This window comes from Biomphalaria glabrata, chromosome 2 (genome assembly GCF_947242115.1).
Source record: "Biomphalaria glabrata chromosome 2, xgBioGlab47.1, whole genome shotgun sequence".
Lineage (NCBI taxonomy): Eukaryota > Metazoa > Mollusca > Gastropoda > Planorbidae > Biomphalaria > Biomphalaria glabrata.
Genome location: NC_074712.1, coordinates 17,287,285 through 17,312,923, shown reverse-complemented (window position 1 = coordinate 17,312,923; position 25,639 = coordinate 17,287,285). Strand labels below are relative to the sequence as shown.

At 37.0% G+C, this 25,639-nt stretch overlaps 1 protein-coding gene across 7 annotated transcripts in view; it reads right to left on the bottom strand.

Annotated features, from left to right (window-relative positions):
• The window catches only part of LOC106056272 (BAI1-associated protein 3-like), a 328,613-nt gene that overhangs the window by 27,187 nt on the left and 275,787 nt on the right, over positions 1 to 25,639 (bottom strand). For 6 of the 7 annotated variants that reach the window (XM_056019443.1, XM_056019441.1, XM_056019448.1 and 3 more), the window contains 11 exons: positions 23,396 to 23,499; positions 23,180 to 23,297; positions 21,313 to 21,437; positions 20,029 to 20,119; positions 19,002 to 19,058; positions 17,950 to 18,047; positions 17,325 to 17,376; positions 16,098 to 16,133; positions 3,308 to 3,474; positions 1,547 to 1,670; positions 985 to 1,053 (listed from right to left, as the gene is read on the bottom strand). In XM_056019443.1, the coding sequence (XP_055875418.1) occupies positions 985 to 1,053; positions 1,547 to 1,670; positions 3,308 to 3,474; positions 16,098 to 16,133; positions 17,325 to 17,376; positions 17,950 to 18,047; positions 19,002 to 19,058; positions 20,029 to 20,119; positions 21,313 to 21,437; positions 23,180 to 23,297; positions 23,396 to 23,499 (1,041 nt within the window). The remainder of the gene's footprint in view (positions 1 to 984; positions 1,054 to 1,546; positions 1,671 to 3,307; positions 3,475 to 16,097; positions 16,134 to 17,324; positions 17,377 to 17,949; positions 18,048 to 19,001; positions 19,059 to 20,028; positions 20,120 to 21,312; positions 21,438 to 23,179; positions 23,298 to 23,395; positions 23,500 to 25,639) is intronic. The other variant, XM_056019444.1, reaches the window with a different exon arrangement.

Below are 25,639 nucleotides of genomic sequence, written 5' to 3'. Positions count from 1 at the left end.
AATTTGCTTTTTTTTATATTAAAGAGGTACTTTTTAGCTTCAAACCCCAACTGGAGGGGGGGGGGGTAAACTCAAAACCCCTTTGGCTACGCTCATAGAATTTTGAGTGTGTAATTTGCTTTTTTTATATTGAAGATGGGGTTTATCGTAAATTTTGAAGGGGGTTTAAAAATCAAAATCTTCCTCAACTGTGCTGTTGGAACTAGGGGATTGTTGTTTGCATTTTTTTTGTTTTGTTTTATAGAAGAGGGGGATTTAACTGCAAAAACCTCTGGTAGGGGGTTTAAAATTCAAAACCCCCTGTAGGGGGTTTTAAACTCAAAGCCCCCTGGTAGAAGGATTTGTATCTCAAAACCCCCTGATAGGGTTTTTTTAAATCTCAAAACCCCCTGGTAGGGGGATTTAAACTCAAAACCCCCTGGTAGAGGGTTTTTAACTCAAAACTGCCTCGGCTGTGCTGTGGTAAGTGATGATTTAGTATTAAAATCTCACCTAAAATAAACAAAATGAAAGTAAAAACCAGTCACTTCATTCGTTCCCCCCCCCCTGCAAAGGGGGGGGGGATTTCATTTCGGGGGGGGGGGGGGTTTGAACCCCAAGAACCCCCCCCCCCCCCGGCTACGCCCATGTTGATTACAATGCATGACTAGATTGACCTAGGGACACGCGTAGGACGCTATTATCAACTTTTTTTGAAGTAACGTCTGTATTTTATAAGAAGGCGGCGATGTGGCAAGTTTTAAAATTCTCTCTCTCTCACACTCACACACACACAATACTGTATACTTCTCAGCATACGTCAGATTTCAACAAATAAAAATGTTAAAACAAAGTAAATGAGTTATTAAAAGAGAAACTCAAAAAGTCGAAGCACATTTCTAGTGAAGATTTTTATTTTATTTAGATAGCAACAATATGTTGATTTCGAGAAATGCAAATATTCTAAATGTGTATTTCAATTATTCTCACTCCATGGGAGCTTACCTGAGTAAAACAGCAGCAGACGTCAACAGCGGAGGTACTGTATTTGACCGCGGCATCAACCTGAGCCACCTGTCGCCATGGGAACATATTGACATACATTAATTGTATTTACTAAATCAGACCAAAACTAAAAAGATTTTACCAAAATAAATTGACTATTAACGTTTACGTTCACTACTAATGTACTTAATTACTATTAATGTACTTGTTTACTATTAATGTACTTGTTCACTATTAATGTACTTGTTCACTATGAATGTATATTAATGTACTTGTTCACTATTAATGTACTTGTTTACTATTAATGTACTTGTTCACTATTAATGTACTTGTTCACTATGAATGTACTTGTTCACTATGAATGTATATTAATGTACTTGTTCACTATTAATGTACTTGTTTACTATTAATGTACTTGTTCACTATGAATGTACTTGTTCACTATGAATGTACTTGTTCACTATGAATGTACTTGTTCACTATGAATGTACTTGTTCACTATGAATGTACTTGTTCACTATGAATGTACTTGTTCACTATGAATGTACTTGCTATCGCACACCTTTTCCACTTCTACGGCTTTCTTGATTCGCCTTTCTGACCTGTGCTGAGCAATGGCCAACCACTTGCTGACTGCACACTTGAACCAATGATAGTAGTTGATGATGCTAAGTTGTTTGATGTCACTGAAACATGTTGATAGAAACATTTTAGTAGATGTGATTCAAGGGAAGTCAAATCTTGATACTGCAAAAGTAATGCGTGTCGGCTACAGGTCAACAAGCAACCCCCTCCCCCCCCCCGTCAACATTGGACAAACAGAGCCTGAACAAATAGAAACGTTATTTAGGCAGAAATATCACAAGCGATCGAGACGCATATCACTTTGTTACATGTCGGAAATGGAAAGCAGGAGCCGTCTTTCAAAAACACTATGACCTATCTGGACAAACTAAGGAATCAGATCTGAGATCAAGATCTAGCTCTTCAACACAATCATTGTGCAAGGACCAACTACGCTCGCGAGACGTGGGAGTCATCTATCAATGTTGAAAAAGAGGCTAAACGTGACTCAGCAGCGATTGCTAAGAAGGAGACTTGGAATAACATACCCAGGTCACCAATCCAGAGATCCTTTTCCACACGGGCACTCACCCCTATGTGGACACCCCACATAAAAAACAATTACACACACACACACACTCATTTACAAACGGTTAACCATACACTCATTATTACAGGACACACACACACACACAGAGTGAAACCTTTTTTGTTCGCACTCGTGAATTTAAATCTTGTTCTGTCATTGAATTCCCCCCCCCCCACTACCACTTTAATGAATTAAGTTTTTGCTCTGTCATACAAACACCCCTCCCCCCCACCACACAAACGTCTAAAAGATTTGCATCACCTTCTTGGAGAACAATTATGAACTGCACTGCAGTACATAGCCACAGACGAACGTCAGGAAAACTGTCCGGAGTGAAGTGGTAACTGAATGTCGTAAGAGACTCGCGGGGCACATCCTTAGACAAGACGAAACATTTTTTGACCAAAGTCAGACCTAACATAGATGACGAAAACAAGACAGCGAAGACTTAAGGCCGTCCGCGCCTGACATGGCGTCGCACTTTCTGGGAAGAGGCTGAGGATGTGGAAGACGCCTATGCTCTATATCTGTAGAGAGAGCTTGCCGCCAACGAACGGCGCTGGATGACCACGTTTATAAAACCTGGCTTTTATCCAGGACATCAGACCAGGCGTAAGTGGCACGTGGGGAGAAACTGTAGAGTATGGACTATGAAATGTGCATGTTGAATTGATGTTATACAATCACAAAACGACGCTGAGAGAAACACTTTTACTGTAACACTAGGAGCACAGCACGGAGCACACACACACACGCTCACAGAAACACACACATTCAAAGCATGCCCAATTCACTAAATCATGACTGCCAGTCGTGACGATGGTGCCGATTTCGAATCGCTTCCGTCCTGCAGGTTTGGAACTGGAAGGGACATAGAATTTCAAAAATGACAGTGTAATTATTGCGGATCTTTCTGATTTTCATAATTTTAAACTTCGTAATAAAACGTCAAATGAATTTATTTTTTGTAGTTTTGCTATTTATTCATTGTAAATGTGTATTTAAGGAAACTCCTCTTGATAGATTTCTACTGTACTTTAAAACACTTTTATCTAGCAGTTCAGTATCTTTTCAAGCAATTAGTTGTCTTAACTAGCAGTCAGATGTCAAACATTGCAGTCAGGTGTCTTACTAAGCAGACACGTGTCTTACGTAGCAAACGTGTCTTACCTAGCAGACAGGTGTCTACTGTAACGTGAAAACTCCTGGAGATTCATGTAAAGCTCAAACAGCCCTGTGTTGAGGGTCAAGGACGGGGACCCCAGACCAGAAGGCTCATGGTGTACATCATTGGACTTGAGGATCTGTTCAATGTCAAGACTGAGTTCCTCTCCAAGCTGAAAGAATGGAAAACATAGACTGACGTCAGAGGCATTATAAAGTCATATGCCACAGACCTATGTAGACAATTTAAAAAATTGACATTTGGAATGGAACCGCCTTCCCGAGAAGTACCTCACAAAAATTGGAATTACATTTGCATAGAACAGTAAAATTACTACTATATCTATAAATATTGCAAAATTTATCTCCCATTTTCTATATAAACAAAATTAATTAACTGCCACTAATTAATTAATTAAATAATTGGTTAACTTTTTTATTGATTCATGTGTTGTCATAGACAATGAATAATTGTTCAAAGTTTCAATTTGATCCTAGAATGGGAAGTAATAGAATCAATGTGTACATGATTCTTACCAGACTGACAGTCAGACTGAGCTGATATAATCCTTGTGAAAAACAAAAGCTTTACAACGATAGTTATTGATTCAATATATTTTACTTTTCTTGAATTCTGTCAGATACATCCGGTGGTGTAGCCACTGTGGCAAGTGAAGGTCTCCACCTGGGCCTAAAACAATCAAGGCCTACAAGAGACCTCGAAAACATGATTGGCAATAAGACTATAAACCTTGGGGTCCTAGGTCATTCAGGTATATATCATGTATCACAGTGTTTCTCACAATGTCATGGTTCGCAGTGTTTCTCAACCGTTTTCCTTAACGGAACACTTCGCACATTTTGATTATTTAGCAAAACACTTTACTTTTGCATATTTTTTTAGAGAGGTTAAAGTTCCAATAGATAGTGGAACACTTAGTCAGGCCTTGCGGAACTGATGTATAAGATTGTAAAATGTCATTACTGAATCACTTGAAATAAAAAAATGTTGATCGTAAGTGTGATGACTTGATTTGGTTGGATTGATAAAACTATTGGACCCCAAAATAACATGGTAACTCCTGTAAAAAACGCAAACTTAACTCTATGGCCATATCACAAGCTTGTCAGGGCTAGCAGAGACCTTCCTTCAGGGAACAGTACCAGGAAAAAGAAGAAAAGGCCGACAGAGAACGCGATGGGAAGACAACATAAAAGAATGAACAGGCCTGTCATTGAAAGAAATTCCAAGCTAAAAGACACAGAAGAATGGAAAAGGCGGTCATTAAATCTTGTGTGGTGCCCCAAAGGTTCAAGGGATAGGTGAAGTTTGTGTTTTCACATTCAACAAACAGGTAGCCGGCCCACAAATCGATGTCATGGAATTGTCATATTGAATTGACTATCTAGAAAAGAAAATCTAAGTTTTAGGGTTTATTAAAATTGATTTAAAAAACTGAATCAAGAACATAAAACTAAAATTTTATTTAACCTACGTTAGGTCAATATTGGAACATAACATCCTCTGAGTACCTCTCAACTCGTGTAAAAATTACAGAAACAAGAACAGACACAAAATAGATTTGTGAGATTTATGACAAACGAATGGTCACCACAGTAGTACCATTAGTAAAATCTCTAAATTAAAAAAAAACTGTAAAACAGAAGACTAAAAAGTAAAGTAACAATAGTGCACTAAAACACTGACTATAAGATACTAATAAAAACAAAACACAACCTTATAAAGTTCTCAGCAAGACACAAACATAAATGCACATTTCTTATTCCATATGCTGGGACAAATTTATACAAGTGCTTCTTTTCCCTTAGTGTTATTAGATCACGAGATAGGTAGCCCGAAACAGCCAGGAAAACCAGTGATTAAACAGTTCAAGTCTTTAATTGACATGCACAACTATTGATTTATACATGGAGAGTTTCGTGCATGGTAGATAAAAAAAGTGACTGTCAAACTCAATGCAAGCTCGTGCATGGCCTAGCGCATTGTTCGAAGAGACGCAATAATTCAGGAGAGAGACAGTTGGAGAGCTTTCAAAAAGGCCGCAGGGACATGTTTGAAATCCAAAGAAATCCCTAATTGAAGACAGGCGCAAAAGACCAAAACAAAATGGATGGCCAGTGAACAACGGGTTCGTCCGCATGAGATGTGGACAAATATGCATGTGGCAACTGGTTTTGTTGATCACAAAGTCCTATGACTTTTGAGCACTGAATACTTCAGGTCACTGATTACTTCCAATCGATCAGTCAATACTTTTCGAGACTCAAAAACAGTTGTACAACACGAAATTGTTTTAAAGTTTATGTAGTGAAAAGAACGTCAACTGAACTCTCTTGACTAAGGTTAGAGTCAGGGGTTAGACTTGGGATATTTTTTTTTCTTTTTTCAATTTATTTTCTAAAAGATACATTGCAAAAAAAAAAATAAATAACGAATTTTATGGTATCACAACAACAAATGTAAAAACTTTGTTCAGAAATTGTTCATAGTTCTTGCTTTCATTTGCTTGTCCTTTTTCCTGCCCTAGACCAAGGGTCGGCAACCTTTTGAGGCGGAAGAGCCAAAAATTACAATTTACAAAATTTCAACGTTTTTAAAGAGCCACAAGATTTGTTCTTTCTTCCAAACAATAAATAGTACTCGCATAAATAAAGTTTTTTTTTATTAAGAAAACAACGAATCTATTTAGTCATAAGAAAATATATCTATTTATCTTTATATAAATAATGTTTTTCACAACAAATTATGTCTACGTGTAAATAAACATTTATGTCTCGTTGAGTTGCCTCATTTAAGTTAATACAATATATATATATATATATATATATATATATATATAGTATTATTAGATAATTACTTATTATTTAAGTATACAATTTCAACATTTACGTACAACACTAACTTTGACTTCAATAACAAACAAGTGTGCAAACTAATTCAGAGGGAACAATGGATTTGCATGGTTTTAGAAAGTTTGGAGAAATTGGTCTCATAACTTGTTTTTAGTATCAAACATGAATCTTATTTTCATTTGCTAGTTGGCTTCTTTCTTTACTTGTAATTATATTCATGCAAGAGAACGCTTACTCGCACGAATATGTCGATCCGAAGATAGTCAGCCTTCCAAATGCCAACTTTTCACCTGACTAGCAATCTGGAAGATTATTCTATGCGTTGAATATTAGTGCCTAATCACTCGGCATTTCTTTTAATTAAAGCTGTCCACTTTTGTTGCGTTACACGCTTTTCTGGACCTTCAATTCTTCCAACTTGATTTTCAACTCTGTTAATTTCCCACCCCATAAAACTTGACTTTTTAAATCGATCAATTACATATCTAGAGATCCAGTAAAAACTTCAAATGGATCAATGAGTATTTCGTTACTAGTTGTGTTGAGAGGATGTTTTTAATACACGCTACAATCGTTTTCTTTGTTCTTTGCATTGCTCAAATCTGTCAGCAAATTCATCTTTCATTTTTCGTTATAACTGTACTGAAGTAACTCGTGTCAACAGTTGCACTGGTTTTATCGCAATATTTACAAATTGAAAATGAAGTAATTGAGCGCTCTAATATCTTCTGCGAAATGATTTTTTTCTTGAAAACAAACCAATTCTTCTACCAAAACATAGGCTGGCTTTCCATTTCCTTGCAGTTTTAGATTCTACTCATTTAATTTCACTGTCCACCATAAAGTAAATTTTTTAACCATTTATCGTTCTCTAATTCAGGTTGATTAATGTTTTTTTCATTTATAAATGTATCTATTTTATTCAAGCACAAAGCAAAACGTTTCAATATCATACCTTTGGAAAGCCATCGCACTTTAATGTAAAGAATGAGGTCGAAATACCGAGTCTCCATTTTGTTAAAAATTCCTTTAACTGACGATGGTTGAATGCTTTTGACAAGATGCTGTCAACAATCTTGATTAGCCAATGTATGACCTCAACTATTTCGTCCGGAAATGTTTGGGCACAAAGCGCTGGTTGGTGTATTATGCAGTGAAACATAAGAATTTGGTGGTTTATTGTGCGCCAAAGAATCGTAGTTGCCTCTTTATTTTTTTCCCTTCATACTCTGGCTCCATCAGTTGCTATTGAAAAAGATTTTATTTGTATTGATTATACATGTATTGTCTTCAAGGTATTTTTGCACATTAGCTGTATCTTCTCCACTAGTTTGTTACGAGAGCGGTAGCAATCCTAGAAGTTCTTCTTTTAGACCTTGGGAAGACATATACCTGACAAAAAGGTCAACGTGTGCCGTGTCTTTTATGTCGCAAGACTCATATATATCAAATGATAAGTAAAAAAAAAGTTGAATATCTTTCACCAACAAATGTTGCATTTCAAGACATGGGGGAGGGGTGAAAAGCGAGTACAAGTGGCTGAGAGATAGAATTGGTGCCTAATACTTGTTAATCGAATCAGAATATTTTTAGATGTTTTTTTTTCGATACAATAAATATTATTTGCGCATGGAACTAAAGATCCGCAAGTTACCGACCCCTGCCATAGACGCAAGAAAGTTCGCATACAACCCACATATTTAGCGGCCCCCGAAAGGGGAAAAGACGCTATTAGTTTTGTGCGAAATGTCTGTCCGTCTGTGCGTCTATCCGTCCGTCCCGTTTAGATCTCGTAAACTAGAAGAGATATTGAAAATCCGACTTCACAATATTTTAGACCATTCAAAGTTCTGATGCAACGGTTATTTTTTTTTTTTCCTGAAAGCGAAAATTCTAATTTTTAAAATTAATTATGCAAGCAGTTTTTTATAAGAAAAAGCTAATTAGTATGCATTATATGTTAGACCTAATTTAAGACGAATAGTAATCTTATAAACATCATTTTCGTGAACATAATTTACAAATATAGACGTATTAAAAAAAAAAAAAAAAAAAAAAAAAAAAAAAAAAGCCCACAAAAGAGGCAAGATGGCCCATAAAAGAGGCATATAAAGCCCAAAAAAGAGGCAAAGAAAAGAGGCATAAAGCCCAAGGATTCCTATGATGATAAAGCTAAAACTGAATAGCGCAAATTCTGAGGTTTCCTTTAAAAAAAAAAAAAAAAAAGAGATTGAGCCTTTTTAAAACAATTAACTATATATAGTTCGAACCGAGGGTCCCGGGTTCGAATCCTGGTGAAGACTGGGATTTTCAACTTCTGAGTCTACCCAGCTCTAATGGGTACCTGACATTAGTTGGGGAAAAGCAAAGGCGGTTGGTCGTTGTGCTGGCTACATGACACCCTCGTTAACCGTAGGCCACAAAAACAGATGAACTTTACATCATCTGCCCTATAGACCACAAACTAGTTAGGCCAGGTTCACATCTAACTTTACATTCACTTTCACGTATCCTTTGATCTGCGGGACGGTTGGGGCACTACACAAGATCTGTTAACCTTCTTTCTCAATTCTTATCTCTCATTTGTCTTTGATATAATTTCATTCGGATTTTCTTTCTGAAAATATTGAAGCCTACCTGTGTGGACCACTGGTCGTGCGGTTTGCGCACTGGACTGTCGTTTGGATTTATCGACGATCGAAGGTTCAAACCCTGCCTGCTCCCATCCCCCGTCGTCCTGCGGGAGGTTTGGACTAGGAAGTAAACTATCTTCAACTCTGAAGGATTATCCGAATTATGTAAAACATTTTACTTCGGGGGCCGATTTTGAGTTTGTGTTTCCACACAAACTGTTATTTGTAACCTTGTTATTTCTTCCAATAGTAACATTGCATACATTTATTATTTTAATTAAAGGAAACCTCAGAATTTGCGCTATTCTTAAACAACAAAAAGTACCCGGATGCAACAAAAGGAAATTTATTTAAAACATTATAAAAAGTTAATTATGTTAGTTTTCAATATAGTTAACATGTTTCTGCATAAGTTTATGATAAAAAAAAAAGATTTTAAAATGTTATTTATCATGTCTCATTGTAAAATAGAAGTGAAATTATAAGAACGCTAAATGCTTTAGAATCGGACTGTTTAATAGAATGTACTTACAAAAGTTAAATAATTAGTTAAAACAACTTTGTTCTATCGGAATGTTAATTACATTACGTGTTATAGTTGAACTTGCATAGTTTATTTCCAATTTCAACAAGTGTACAATTGTTTTGTAAAACTTAGGTGGTTGTTCTTTCATAGAATACACACACATGCACAATCATAGACCTATATATATTATATCTAGACTGGAAATCGGAAATAAATTCTTATCAGCGATTGATCGATTCACAGACCTAAATGTATAGATTTTTATGTTCGTAACTCTTTTTCAAGCTGTAAGGGAAGTCGCCCCAAATGTAGGAAAATCAATCTTTTTCGTCTTAGAAAAGTAATGATCTTTAGTTTTCAAAGTTTAGAAATAATGCAAAATCATTTCTCGGATTTTCTTTAGAATGGGCTATTAATCACAGAACTATATATTCACGCAAATATATGAAACAAAGCCATTTCCTGTTAGTTTCCATTGAGATAATGTTTCAAAAATCCTAGATCGAAATAATTCATGTCTGTTGATCTTATTTACATTTAAATAGAATGATTACCTAGATCTTTCTAGATTATGTATCTATAAATTGCAAAATAATAATTATGAGACGAGGGTACTCTTATTTTTGATGTTCAATTACTAGATCTATATCTAAAAATTTAATTATATGTTACATAGGTCAGGGTTAAAAAAGAAAGACTTTACTTCTTATAACTTCTTTACAAATGAACGTCTTGTTTCAACTTTAACAAAATGTTCGCGACATTTTTTTGTAGTGTTAAAAGATCTCCATGTCCAGTCTAGAGATAATATATTTATATATAGGTCTGTGTGCACAACAATGATCGCCTCGCTGACAGGGACCAGGGCTATTTAATAATTACAACAGTGTCGCAACTGTATTAGGGCATAGATTAATTCTAGAACCCATGACGCCTTGCAGGTTGGGTCAAACCACGGTTTCAAGGGTGAAAAATAAATTATCCGTGGTGAAAATGAGGGGGGGGGGCTGGAATGGTGCGCTGCGTCCTGGGTGACATCCCTTCATAGGTTTACAACAAAGTGGACCCCCCCCCCTTTTTTTTTTTTTTACATGGGGACAACTTTAAATAATCGCACCTGGAGACACCGACACCAAAGACGTTTCTGTCGATACATACATGCACACACACACACACACACAACTGCGATGTGATTGTTTCATGTAATGGATTAGCTACTAGGGGACCAAACCCTTAGAATGGATAGGCCAGGACATTTTTATCAAACCTTGGCAATTGATTGGATAGGAAATTTTGATAAAACCATGGCTAATGATGGGTTAGGAAATTTTGATAAAACCATGGCAAATTGATGGACTAGGTCTTTTTGATGAGACAATGGCAATTGATAGACAAGGAGTTTTATAAAAAAAAATAGAATTAAAATAATTTGTTTATAATATTGCAACACAGAGTTATGTTGAATGAATAATATATATTTTTATTTTGGAGTGAAATATTGAAAATACACATGAAGGGCTCCTGAGTTCGAATCCCGAAGAAGACTGGGCTTTTTAATTTCAGGATCATTAGGACGTCTCTGAGTCCACCCAGCCTTAATTCGTTGGGGAAAAGTAAAGGCGGTTGGTAGCTGTGTTGGTCACATGACACCCTCGTTAACCGTTGTTATGGCACAATTAGGAATTAATTCTTTGTTTCGGAAATAGGGGAAGTTTTGACTTAGTGACAATGATGTGACTAGTAAAACAAGGAGAGGGTTTTAGAGGAAGAACGAAAAGTCGACATCAACAGACGGCATTCATGTCATTCTAGAAATAAGTAGCCTTTTATGAACGTTGGTTGACATTCGATGGTGCCCTTCATTGCTATTAAACTTGTTTGATATTCAGTATCAGCGTCGACTAACTTCTATTGATTGTTCGGCCTTTCGCCGGTGCTAGTGGATTCTACATTTCGTTAAGTGTTACCTCCATTTGGTTTGATTACATTCGACACCGCGGAAGCGCCTAACGCCTTGGGCGCAGAAACAGATGACCTTTATATCACCTTCCCTCTAGATCGCAAGGTCTGAAAGGGAAACTTTACTATCTACTTTTACTTATAAAAAAAAAGGAAAATCAAAATTAAAATTACGAGCTGCTGAAATGAAATTCACTTAGAGACCTCCAATTCATTTTTTACACTGACATAGACCACTTGGAAGTCGTAGTAGACTCATGGGGGTCTATACAGACCACTTTGGGAATCACTGTTACAGGGGAATTGTATCATAATGAGAGATCCATAACAATTCATTTCAGTCTATACCGTATCGGTACACTACATTGCAATGGGTGGCAGCGGTCCCACATATTTGTAAGATGAACTGATGGGGAAAAAATTATCTCCGTATTGCGAGGACGCTCTCAGGCCTTGGTCTGTAGCCCCTCTTCACCACCCGCTAAGGCCACCTTTGATTCCGTTAATGTACTCTCCATACCATTCACCGAATCGCTCTGTGCGTCGGATAAACTCAACTCTTGATCTATAAAACACCAAAAAATCGAACTAGGTTTCCAAAGAAGCGACGCCTCTAACACAAAAAAGCCAAGTATACATTATTGATTAGAGATCATGAGAATGAGATGACTAATTGACCTTAATCTTGGAACATTCCCGACAGAGATGAATGGAAGAAGCTAGAGGGTATGAGGACAGTGCGTCTATGTATGACCGTTAGCTAATCTGAGAGCCTGGATATGTATTTGTAAGTTTGAGTGCGTCTGTGTGCGTATGACGTATAATATCATTAATCCTATGCAATTGTATCCCCTGTTTAAGTAATGAAAAATACCCCTTTCAGACCTTGCGATCTATGGAACAGATGATGTTATCTAATTATGTGGCCCTATAGTTAACAAGGGTGTCATGTGGCCAACACAACGACCAACCGCCTTTACGTTACCCCAACTAATGTCAGGTACCCATTAGAGCTGGGTGGACTTAGAGGCGCCCAAATATCCCGAAATAAAAAATCACAGTCTTCATCAGAATTCGATCCCGGACCCTGGGTTCAGTAGCCAAGCGCTTTACCGCTCAGCCACAGCACGTCCATAAGAGGAGTGTGCTCCTTAAAAATCCCAGAAATTCAAATTGCCAGTATTCTACTGGATTTGAATCCGAGCCCCTCGGTTTGGAAGCCAAGTGCTTTGCCGTTCCTCCACCGCGCCCCCATGTTTCCAGGGTTTATACTCTATATGGAAGGGGGGGGGTTAACAACTCTTTTTAATTGGTGGGTCATTCAATGGTTTGTCTACTCTCTGCCATAGAGAAAAACTAGCTTGCAGCAGATGTGATGTGTGAAAGTGTGGCCGAGTGCCTTAAATTGCTTTACTACATATCAAAGGGCTTGTTTCAACATCCGACTCGAGCGTTTTCCAAAGGGCAGCACGTTTTTGAGATCCGTGTCCACCCAGGTTTTAGGTTTCTCAATACCTCTATTTAGTGAGTATTTCATGGAATCTGGAATCTGCATGGACACTGATCTCAAAAACGACTCTAACGACTTTTTTTTTCTTTTTTTAGAAATTTAACAGTTGATTTGTATCGCTGTGAAAAGAATTACTATATCTAGATCTAGATCTAGACTAGTTCTAGACTAGATCTTAAAAGTTCTAAATCAGAAGTCTAGATTTAGTTCTAGAACTAGATATCAATATCTATATACCTATATTGAAAGTACCAATATATAATTGCACAATTTTGCATCGTTCGTACAAGCAGTCGACTGACTAAGTCCCTGGCTCGATACCCAGCTTGAGCCAAACATTTTTTATTTTTTTAAATATTTTATTTTATTCGAATAATAGAGATAGTTAAAAACTGTTCTTCTTGTTTAAAGTATAAAAAGAACTTCCTTTATAAAAGTAAAGCTCGCTGACGCACGACAACCTCGCTAATAGCTCACTTCACGTGCCAACTAAGATTCACTTTACTAGGATTAAAACCAGATAAAGTGGCAACAATGAAGACTTAAGAACGAAGTGACTACAATCGATAATGAAATCACCAGGGACCACGAACACAAAGCTAAACAACGGCTACTTGAACATGACATTCTCAGAGACAACACAATAGCCATCGGAAAGACAATCACGAAGACAAAAAGAAAATCTTTTCACAATTATTGCCCAAGAGTTCAACAATACAAAACAATACATTTTTATTTCATTTTTATGGTGCAGTTGAAAATCTAAATATTTTATTTAAAAAATTAAAGTTCCAACTGAAATATTCATCGTATCTTATATATATATACGATCTTTAGGTAATAGGTAACAATGTATTTAATCTATATGGTCCTACAAACATACCTAGAAATAATTACAAAAAAACTAAAGCTCTCGCAAAAAAAGGAACGTAGGGTACAGCGTTGTAAAGCACAGCTGATTGGAAGCCGGGTTACGCTTCGAGATGAATTCTATTAGTCGAATAAATAATTCATGATTTTTTATCATTACAATGGAGTAGCTACAAACAATAAAACACACTCGCAATGCTTTGAATTCTAGCATTCAACAAGGCTTTGATTTTAGTTTAATTCTTAAAAGGCTGTGTTCATTTTTTGCAGTAGGCTACATTCTAGTAATCTTATACATCTCATTTTAATAGCTATATTTAAAGTGTTTTTGAAATGCATAGGTAATAAGTTTAAAAATCCCTCAGTATGCAAACCTCTTCAGACCAAGTTTAAACATTTTACTTTTCGCGCCACGCTCTAAGGTTCCTAACTCTAACCATATACAGGACACCAATGTCGTCATTAACAAAAAAGAAAAACATTACATCAAAGTATCAAATATAGCTATTGTAGACAAATTGAGCTGACCATGTAAAATGATTGTTGTTTTTGTGTGTTCCTTGGCCGTTGATGTACTCGTTGCTAGGAAACGAGATCAGTTCCCAAGGGAGATGACCCCCAAGACCTTCTTTTGTTTAATTCTACTAATTTTATAATCTAAACGTGACCACTGTTACCATTAGCTCTTATGGAAAAGTTACATCCCCAACTGAGCCGGGTGAACTTACTAGTAGATTGATTTAACTAGTACATCCATAGGTAGTGTAACTGACACCGTCTGCGGACAAGATACAATCTATAGTGTTTGTTCTCCTGAATAATTTGTGCTAACCATTATTAGATCTACGCGTTGAACCCATGGGGCAATGTATATAGATGTGAGGAAAACATGAACAAAACTGACAGAACAAAAGTGTCATACATGGAGGGGCTTGTTGGTAGTGTTCACATCTGCTCACCAAAAAACCTAATTTCTATGAAAATAAGTCGGGATTAACCTAAATGAAGAAAAATTAGTTATAAAAAGTAAAAATGAAAGAAACACATAATAGTCTTGAAGATGGTCAGAGATAAAGCAAAACATTTATGAAACATTAAAAAATATTAGAAAATATAAGACTATAATAATAACTAAAAACCCAATCCATAATGTGGATTCGACTCCTTATCGCTAGATACCTAAATAATAAGACATTAAACAACACCAAGCTGTATGGAAATGTAGCATTTACAACTAAAGTAGTCATATATATATATACTAGCCTGACATTACCCTCGGCCTGCGGGTCTTAGTTTGTGTTTACTAATCTAGTGGATTGGATTTAGATGTATGTTAAACTTAGCTAATGATCCTTTCAAGTTTTTCTCTTTCGCTACGAATATAAAATTAGTTTTGCGAAAATGGGTTTACCCGAAGCCGATACATTCATATCTATAAAAAAGAAAGGAGCGATAGATGAATAGGATTTAAAGCACAATTAAAACGGGTTTACCCGATTTGTTAAATAATTAGGATTATAAGTAATTCAGGACGTTATGAATTCCCAGATATATGGAACGAATTTATGTAAAAATGCTTTTGAAAGACAAATTTGAAGGTTAATTTTATTAAATAATGAAATCAATAGACTATATTTTGTATTTTCATGTGTCAAAGTAAAAAACTATATGTGCAAAGTGTAGTTCTTAAAATTAGATCTAGATCTAAATCCTTTCGATCTTTTCTCATGTCAACATTGTAAACAAAGCTTAGATCCATAAAATACTGTAGCTTTAATAGTCGGTCAAATATTTTTTTTGAGGGTCTTCAGTTTGTTTTTACATAGACTACGGTCTAAGCTAGCACCCAAGGAACATTTCTGCCAAGTTTTATCAAGATTGGTCAAGCGGTTCTGATTTCTATTCGTAACATACATACACCTCACATTCTACTTTATAATTATAATATATAAATATATATATATATACATATATATATATATATATACATATATATATATATATATATATATATATATATATATATAATGTATGCGTCTTTGTCTCCGCTAATAGTCAATCTATATAGCCTATGTGTTTTTTTTCAGCTGCTTTGTAAATCTAGTTCTGTATCTGTCCGCTTTCCTTCTGCTACCGTTACTACTTTTAAACAAACTCTAAATGAAACCATTTTCTTGTACATTGTATTGGCTTTTTATCTTGTAGATATTAAATGGCTACAAACGTCTCTCTTCCCTGGCCACAAATTATTTGAGTTAAGTAAAAATGAAGAAATGTAAAACAAATTATTAAGTTATTTGATACTAAAATGTGCTATCATTAAAAGAAAAAGAAAAGTGGGGGGAAATAAAGTGCTAGAAAGTTAAATGTGAGTAGAAAGTGGCTAGTGATCTAGCTACAGGGTGCTGCGAAACAACAACAAACCTCTTCTTTTAGCACTTCCTGCACATGCGCAGACATCTAGAATGAGACATAATATTGAGATGATTGGCTAGGGAATGTTGTAGCGTACAGTCAAGCAGACGAGAAAAGCACAATGAACTAGGGGAGGGAACAAATACGAAAGGGACGACAACAAAAAAAAACACAAATTGGACACCACAAAGAACCACAGCTCGAAAAGAAAAAACCTAGACACAATTTTCTCAACTTAGCCAAATATGGAGGTTTGATTATTATCATGGACTTTCCCGAATGAAGAATGGAGCTTGTCAAGCTATCTGGTTTTGTGTGAAGCCGTTGACGAGGGTCTCCTATGCCAGCGTTTTTAAAACTTGACAACATTTAAACTTGAACTAAAGCATAATCGTCCGACTCGAACTCATCACCATCAAAGCGTTTAGCTGGGCGCTTTACTACTACCAAATATTATTTATGTTCATATAATTTAATAAAGTAAATGATAAAAGCAACTAATTATCCTTTGCTCAATTAAATGTTATTATTGCAGCAGTTGTGTGATGCAGGCTGTTTTCATATTCAACTTCTATACATTGGATGTTTTTGTCCACATTCTATCCACAATCTCTGTACTAGACAGCATTTCACTAATTACAGGCTGCTTGGTTTTGTGGTATGTGCTTTGGACTGTGGGACCGAGTTCGAATCCTACCCGCTACCATTTCATTCCGTCCTGAATCAGGCCTGAAATTTAAGAAACGTCAAACAAATATTTTATCTTAGCAGCACCCCCTTTTTCCTTCTTAATCTGCACCAACCCCTTTCTTTCTTAATCTGAACGATTCACTTCCATTTCTTTCTTAATCTGCACCGACCCCTCTTTTCCCTCTTACTCTGCACCCCATTTCCTCCTTAATCTGTACCTCTCTTTATCTTTCTAATCTGCACTCTATGTCTTTAACCTTGTTTCTTCCTTCAATACAAAGCCACTGACGACCTAGATGTAGGACCAGCCCTGCCTGGGTGTAGGACCGGCCCTGCCTGGGTGTAGGACCGGCCCTGCCAAGGTGTAGAGTGTTCTTGCATTTGTCAGTAAGTGCGTGAGCTCACGCTGACAGCACATGCACGTGAGCAACAAGGAGAATGGGGGGGGGAATGGAGGGCTCTCATACAAAGTAAAACACTAGCTAGGCTGGACTGCTCGCCTTTCAATTATTCACGCCACCAATTACTCACTCCGCGACTACTTACCACTTTCTCGAGTTGCTTGTAAGTGACTTGGAAGTAGTGGACACTGCACAATCTGCATGGAACAGAATGCTCAGTTAGACTAGTGAATTATTGACAACGTGCTTTACAATGAAATGTCAGGACCGACTACCGAGATTAGGGTTAAAGGTTAGAGACTAATAACTAATTATATCCAATTCTTTTTGCGCTTCTGTTCGAGTGACATGAGTGGTCGCCCTTGACATGACACAAGTGAACACATTCTAGTGAAGTCTAAGGTTATAAGGAAATAAGTATTTAGCAGTTGTTGTTGTTTAAATATACATAGTGTGCTCTACGAGATGAAGGGAGAGCCAACAAAATATATCCATAATGTACAAGAAATCTGGACAGAAAAAGAGCAACCCTATAAATAAACTTTGTCGCTCGTTATTCAAGTTAGTTGAGTGTATAGTTGGGGTGGGGGTCTCAGTTAAATAGTTAGACTGCAGTTCGAGTTAAGTTTGGAAGGGGTGTGCGGTCTTAATAAAATAATCAGACTGCAGTTTGAGTTGGGGTGTGTGTGAAGGCCTATAATTACAACAAGTGACATTGTCTCACAAGATATAATGTTACATTGGACTAAAAAGAAAGCAAGGGCACTTACTCTACAAACAGTGGGTTATAGTTATGGTAAGCCTTGTACACGTCAGAGTTTAGCTGGTTACACAACTCAATCAGTCCTCGGAGAAGATCTTCATCATTCTAAAGGAGGAAAGGTCAAATAGTGATTAGACCAGGCCCGGTCTTAGACATGCGTAAACTGCCCGACCACATCACCTAAGCTGAAGAGGCGTAGCGATAATTTTACTTTAATTTAAAAAATGCAAATTTCTGCAGGTCAGAGAACAGGAAATAGTTCGGAACCATTAACTGCAAAGTTAAAGTTGGGGGCCTATTTGCAGAGGAACCATTTCAAAGTCTGGGACATATTCAATACACATTCATGCTCATTCGCCAAACTCCACTCCTTGAGGACGATCAAAACATACTAAATATAAATCAGCATGGAATAGTTTGATGGAAACTAGGAATGAAAATTATTTCCTTAGAATCTTCAAAGTTTAATTTTCAGACCTTGGACACATAATGAAAGGTCATCTGTCTCTGTGGCCCACAGTTAACGAGGGTGCCATGCAGCAAACACAACAATCAACATCCTTTACTTTTCCCCAACTAATGTCAGTTACCCGTAAGAGTGGATGGACTCAGAGGCGCCCCAAAAAATCCAGAAATTCAAAATCCCAATTTTCATCGGGATTCGAGCCAGATACCCCTAGGTCCAGAGTTCACCACGCTCCCTAGAGCCTTCAAGCCAGAGATCCCCAAGGTTCAGAGTTCACCACGCTCCCTAGAGCCTTCAAGCTAAAAATCATTTTGTTATATTACATGAAAAAACAACAACGCACTAGACAGAAGATATACTAAGTTCAAATAGACATGTCAATAGAGAAAACAACAACCCACTAGACAGAAGATATACTAAGTTCAAATAGACATGTCAATAGAGAAAACAACAACCCACTAGACAGAAGATATACTAAGTTCAAATAGACATGTCAATAGAGAAAACAACAACCCCTTCTGAGTTATTGATGCTATTATGTTTATCACATAAATGGTATACAAATAAGAAAAATATTTATAAAAAAATCTCACCTGAGTGCCGCCCATGTAGGTACTGTGGGTGCGTTCATACCACTCCAAGGTACTCTTCTGTTAAGTGAATGCAGGTATAGTGGGGGAGATATGAAATGTAAGAAGTAAATAGTTGTGTCGAAACTCAAATAGTTGGCTCTAAAGTCTATACTAGTTTAATAGATGTCCGTTCTAGCATATCAGATACTACATACACTACCACTGTGTGGTAGCAGAAACTTTTTGACAGAGTTAACCTCTCTTTTAAAAGCTTATGTCAACTCCCTCTGTCTGTCTGTCTGTCTTGTACAAATCTGGTATACGTTATTTCTCCAACTTTCCATTCTCGGATCAAGTTGAAACTTTGCACAATTATTTATTAGCAAAAACAATTCACAATAAAATTAACTAATTAGTTAATAACTTAGTGGTAATAATTTAATTTTGTTTCTAGATAGAAAAAAAATGGAGCTAAATCTCGCATTGTTGAATGATATGGCAGTATTTGAGCGTTTCTTTAAAAGTAATTTGTATTATTTTGTATGTTTTTCTTTCTATCGGTCCGGTTGATGTGCTGTAGAGTTTAACAAATGAAGAAGGGCAAATATTTAATTAATGTTAAAAAGCTGACAGCCAGTAAATATAACAAACAAACTGATGCACTGGAAGAGAGAGAGAGAGAAAGAAAGAAAAGAAAGAGAAAGACAAAAAGAGAGAAAGGAAAAGAAGAGAAATGGAATAATAAGAGAGAATAAAGACACGCGCTCCAAATGAAAGATCGATCAAACCAAGAAGTGAACCTGAGATAGCAAGGGGAATTACAAGCTCCAAGAAATAGATCAAACTGAGCAAACTCGGTCACTCCAGCTAATTGTCCAGTTGTAGTGACACACATACATCTCAACGGGACTCTCACCCCTTTCGCTTCCCACCCCCCTCTATCTTCCCAGCGGAATTAAGGGCATTCAGTTGTCTAGGAAATCTGTGAAGCAGATAATCCCACTGGAGAAAGATCTCGGTGTCAGGGTTGAGGGCAAGTAGATGTTACCTTTATTAGACTCATTATCTCCGAGTTGAGTCCACTGTGGAACGGACAGCATTTCTTGAAGATCTCAAGGACGTGGATTGTGGACAGACACCTGGTCAATACAGACAAAAGTAGGGCTAATTGTGTCAATATCACATCGATACAGAAATTAATTAAAGCAGGAACTTATAAGAAATAATAATAATACAATAGAGGCTTGAAAAATAACAAGTAACAGAAAGGAAATTTTCAGCAAGACAAAAAGATAGAACATGAGTCTCCAGACTATATACATCTTTGTGTTTCATGAAGGGTACACATTAACAAAGACACACAAACAAAGAAACACATTGACAAAGATACACACCAACAAAGACACTAAAACACAAACTAACACAAAAGCAAATACACAAAGAAATATATTCACAAAGATACACATACAAAAATATAGAAACAAAGACTCACAAAAAGACACGTGAATACAAAGAAACACATATAGAGACACACATAGGTAGTAATATTATTATTTCCGACTTATTTAAGCAATTTGTTTTAAGCACGCATTTTCTGAATGAGGCTATTGGTCGACAAAAGTGGGGGGAAAAAGCAACGCTCAGCAAAGTTGTATAAAAACAATACCAGGCAAAGAAAAGAAAAACATTTAAAACAATTTTTTTTTATTTGTGCATACAATTAGATAACTTGTTGGTGAACTAGCAGCCTTGTTCAATGAACAGAGAATAATTAAAAGTACATGACACACAATAACGTATGATAAATCTTGTTGTGTCTGCAGTGATTGACTTTAAGCAGTGATTGACTTATGCAGTGATTCTTATGGAGTGATTGACATAAGCAGTAATTGACTTATGTAGTATTTCCTATTTACTTATGCATTGATTGACATATGTAGTTATTGACTCATGCAATGATTGACTTACACAGTAATTAACTTATGCAGTGATTGATTTTAAGCAGTGATTGACTTATGTAGTGATTGACATATGTAGTGATTAATTCATGCAATGATTGACTTAGGTAGTGATAGACTTACGCAGTAATTCTTATGGAGTGATTGACTTATGCAATGATTTACTTATGCAGTCAGTGACCTATGCAATGGTAGACTTACATTGTTATTTACTTATGCTGTAATTGACTTATGTTATGATTGATTTAAGCGGTGATTGACCTATACAGTGATTGACTTATGCAGCAATTCTTATGAAGTGATTGACTTATGAAGTGATTGATTTACATAGTGACTGACTTATGCAGTGGTTGACTTATGCCTGATTGACTTACTTGAGCATAAGTTTGAGTCTGGTGATGGCCGTCTTGTTGGTAGGAGGGTATACGTCTCTCATCTTCCTCAACAGACTCTTGCTGTATTCAATGAAGTTGGTGAAGGACTCGGCCAATGTCTCTTCCTGGACAATACAAGTAACGGTAAACATTTTATCATTAGGCTATATGTGACATGTGAAAAATAAGTAGGTCACATCTAGGTCTGTGTTGCCTCGTAAAACAGTGACAGTTCCTAACTCTTCTGTCTAGAAAACATTTTTTGTTATATATCATTTCATTATATAGCAGTCAGGACTTAGGAAAAGGGGGGGGGTGAGAAGAGTGCAAAGTAGGAAACAGTTGAAGACCTCTAGGTTTTAGGGGCCACGTGGCATCTCTGTTCACTGCAGGAAAACCTTGGTGAACCACATCTCAATTTTGGAGCTTGCGTGACCAGGGCCTAAACATTTTAAAGTCAGTACCTGATCATAGCGATTAATAGCCTGTGAAACTCTAACTGCGACATGCCAAATTTGATTAAGCAATGTGCGAACACTCTAGTGATAGATCCCCTGCCTATTCACTTCATCTGTAAAGCCTTTTCTATTTTCTTTTCTAGTTCTGTACAACCCTTCATTTTAGCTTATTAAAATCATTTTAACTCTTTAACCCTAGTTGCTCTTTTTTTTTTACTTTTAAAGCTCTTTTAACTCTGACACTTTATTCACCTAAAAGCCCCGTAAAGAAGATAGAAAGGTTAACATTTGTTTATTAAATCCAGGCCAATTACTTGGATAAGTTTGTCTTGTATCTTGTACAAGAAAGTGCCAAACAGTGTGGAGTCTACAAACAGCTTAGAGAGGGTCTTATGTTTCGAGTTTCAAAAAAACAACAAACGTTGGGAACTTAATTAACAGAGCTGGCTAGATTTAAAAACTACTTAGATAGACGGGGCATGCGAAATTCCCGATCTCCACCAGAGTTCAAACCCAGGCCTCCACGATCTTTCTGCCACAACGTTTCAACAAGTCTTTTAAAAATATTTTTGAAATCTAGCCCTGGTCAAACTTTGAACTGACCAAAAGTTAATTAGGTCTTCACCTGTCTTCTACCATTTATTTCTAAGACAAAAATTCTGTCTTCAAGTTGTCTAGATCGCACAGGATGGACACACGACACCAGACAAACTTGATGTACTAGGAAAACAAAGTTAGACACAGGGACAGGGACTCAAACATTATGTCTTCAAATATTATTGACTGAAATGAATACATCCGGAGGGAATGGAAGAAATAATTTTATTCCTGGACACGTTCCACAGACATCTGGTCTCATTGATTAAATGTTACAATACCCGTGTGTTTGTTTGACTTGGGTTTAGAGGTTAGGGTTATAGTAAAATACAGTCGTTTCCCTTTATTCACACACACACAAACACACAGACACACACACACACAGAGACTCGTAGCGAAAATGAAAGTACAATTTGGAGGTGTTGCTTTTCAGGAAATTCCCAAAGAGTCAGTAAAAACAGTTTACAGATTAACACTTTGAAAGGCAATAATGATTAAACCAACGCCTGTCATTGATAAGGTAAGATAAGGTAAGGTAAAACAAAATTGAGTAAGATTGTACTTTAAAAACATGTGGTACAAGGGTCAGAAGCTAAGTTAACGGCTAACGATGCTGTGTAGGTAGCCAAGCATTCAGCCCAGGAAGGTTAGGTCATTTGAAAGACTAGTATTCTTTTTGACAATTTTAAGTAACATTAAGGGACTCGAACTTGAAACCTCCAGATCAGCATCAGCCTAAACATTCAATCACCGTACGTAATGGCACTAAAACAATTTAAAAATAAAAATTCTAAAATATATAAATCACTGACCTCTTCTCTAGACAGTGTTCCATCTTTATACAATCTGTCAAGATCAATCAGAAGGTCATGCAGAAGGTCATAACTCAGCGGATGTTCCATGTGCTTCCGGCTGTACGCCTGCCATCGGCTGAGAGATACAAGTTGCCAGTTTGGACGAATCAAATTTTTTCATCTCAAGATAAACGAAATAAACAAAAATATTGATTTCCAATGTGTTAATCTTACCAAACAGCTTGCTGGACTTCAGTGATGTCACCTTGGATAGCATGCTGGTGCAAGATAGTCCTGGCCACCTGGGGGAGGTCACCCGTCCACTTGTAAGAAGCGTCCTGACCACAAAGAAACATAGGCGTGTTTCATAAATAACAGTTTTGGGTGTCACTGATATATCCGGTGTACAAACTAGTTCAAGATCAATGAAAATAGCCGCGCGCCAAAACTAGAGTTCGAGGGTTCCATACATAGTGTCAGATATTACAAAGACCTTATTAATACTTTTTACCTTCACACTCGCCAGTGGAACTAGAGCGATCAGAACCGAGGTGCCAGTCAAAGCGATAGGTACCCTAATGGGGTCATGAAAGCTGTTTGATTAAATGTAAGAACTCGAAAGAGTGTGCTAATAGTTTTTGTAAAAAAAATGACATCAACAATTTACCAGTACCCTTGACTTTCAACAGAACCAAAACCTTCCCTAGAGCCATAAAAGCGTGGAACGGGTTGCCTGAATCAGCCAAAAAAACAACAACAATGATTTAAGACAGCTTAAGTCTCATGCATTAACGACTAGATTAAACATGGGTACGCGTTGGACGTAATTCTCATTTGAAGGGTATTTCTGTAATTAAGAAAATATAATCAGGACTGAATTTGGACTTGACTAGGCTCTAAGCTCTTTCAGGACTGAATTTGGACTTGACTAGGACCTAAGCTCTTTCAGGACTGAATTTGGACTTGACTAGGACCTAAGCTCTTTCAGGACTGAATTTGGACTTGACTAGGACCTAAGCTCTTTCAGGACTGAATTTGGACTAGACAAGGCCTAAGCTCTTTCAAGACTGAATTTGGACTTGACTAGGACCTAACCTCTTTCAGGACTGAATTTGGACTTGACTAGGACCTAAGCTCTTTCAGGACTAAATTTGGACTTGACAAGGCCCTAAGCTCCTTCAGAACTGAATTTGGACTTGACAAGGTCCTAAGCTCTTTCAGGACTGAATTTGGACTTGACAAGGCCCTAAGCTCTTTCAGGACTGAATTTAGACTTGACAAGGCCCTAAGCTCTTTCAGGACTGAATTTAGACTTGACTAGGCCCTAAGATCTTTCAGGACTGAATTTGGACTTGACAAGGCCCTAAGCTCTTTGACCAATGGGGCTCCTTGTAGTCAAGACAGTATTTTGTTCTTTTCTCTTTCTTTAAAATGCTGGAAAATATCAGAGGGAATCACTTGTGTGGCCTTTCTATAAGTGGAGGCCCTCAGCTAGAGCGTATGTTGCCTATAGGCCAATCTATCACTGGCTATAATGTATTGAAGGCTATACACACAACGTAGATAGAAAGATTTTAATAAAGTATAGTACCCCTGGTCGTGCGGTTTGCGCGCTGGACTGTCGTTCGGATTTATCGACGGTCGAGGGTTCAAACCCTGCCCGCTCCCATCGCCCGTCGTCCTGCGGGAGGTTTGGACTAGGAAGTAAGTAAACAATCTTCAACTCTGAAGGAACATCCGAAACATGTAAAACATTTTACAAACACAAACAGACCTTGCAATCAATAAAGCAGATGGTATAAAGGTAATCTGTTTCAATGTCAGTGGAAACAAGCGAAATAAATAAAAATACTAACAAAAAACATCAACAACAACAAAGCTTCTATTTATCAATTAGTCTGGATCAGTCATGTAATAAAATAAAAATAAAAAAAGGTGGGGGGTGGGGAGAAAAAGAAGGGGGTATCTGATCTGTGTGAAGGTTTTTAGATGCATTTCATAAAAAAATATTTTAAACGTTGTACGACGTAAATTCGAACTTGAGGGCTCAAGCCTCCTCCAACTAACAAACTAACCACTGTGCCTGCGAAGTGCTTATGAAAAAAGAAGGCTTTAAAGTTGGGATGCGTGGTCGAGAGGCTAAGTACGCATGAACTTGGCTTGGCTTGGCTACGTATGAAGGGGCCACAAGGCTCGACACCCGACTCGGGCAGAGTTGTGTTCAGTGAATGCCTAAAGGCAGCACGGAAAACCTTCTCCCAGATACCCCCTCCTCCCCACTGGTCCACAAATGAGATTGGACCATAGCGCTCTGAACATTCTATAAGCATGAAAGTAGCACTATTTAAAAGCTACATTGTATGTATTGTTAGTTACAACGGACCTCATTCACCAATCCTAAATAAATAACATTTAGCCACGTGATTCTCTCTCTTCTATACAAATTACGTAATACACTAAGGCTGTCACGTGATACAT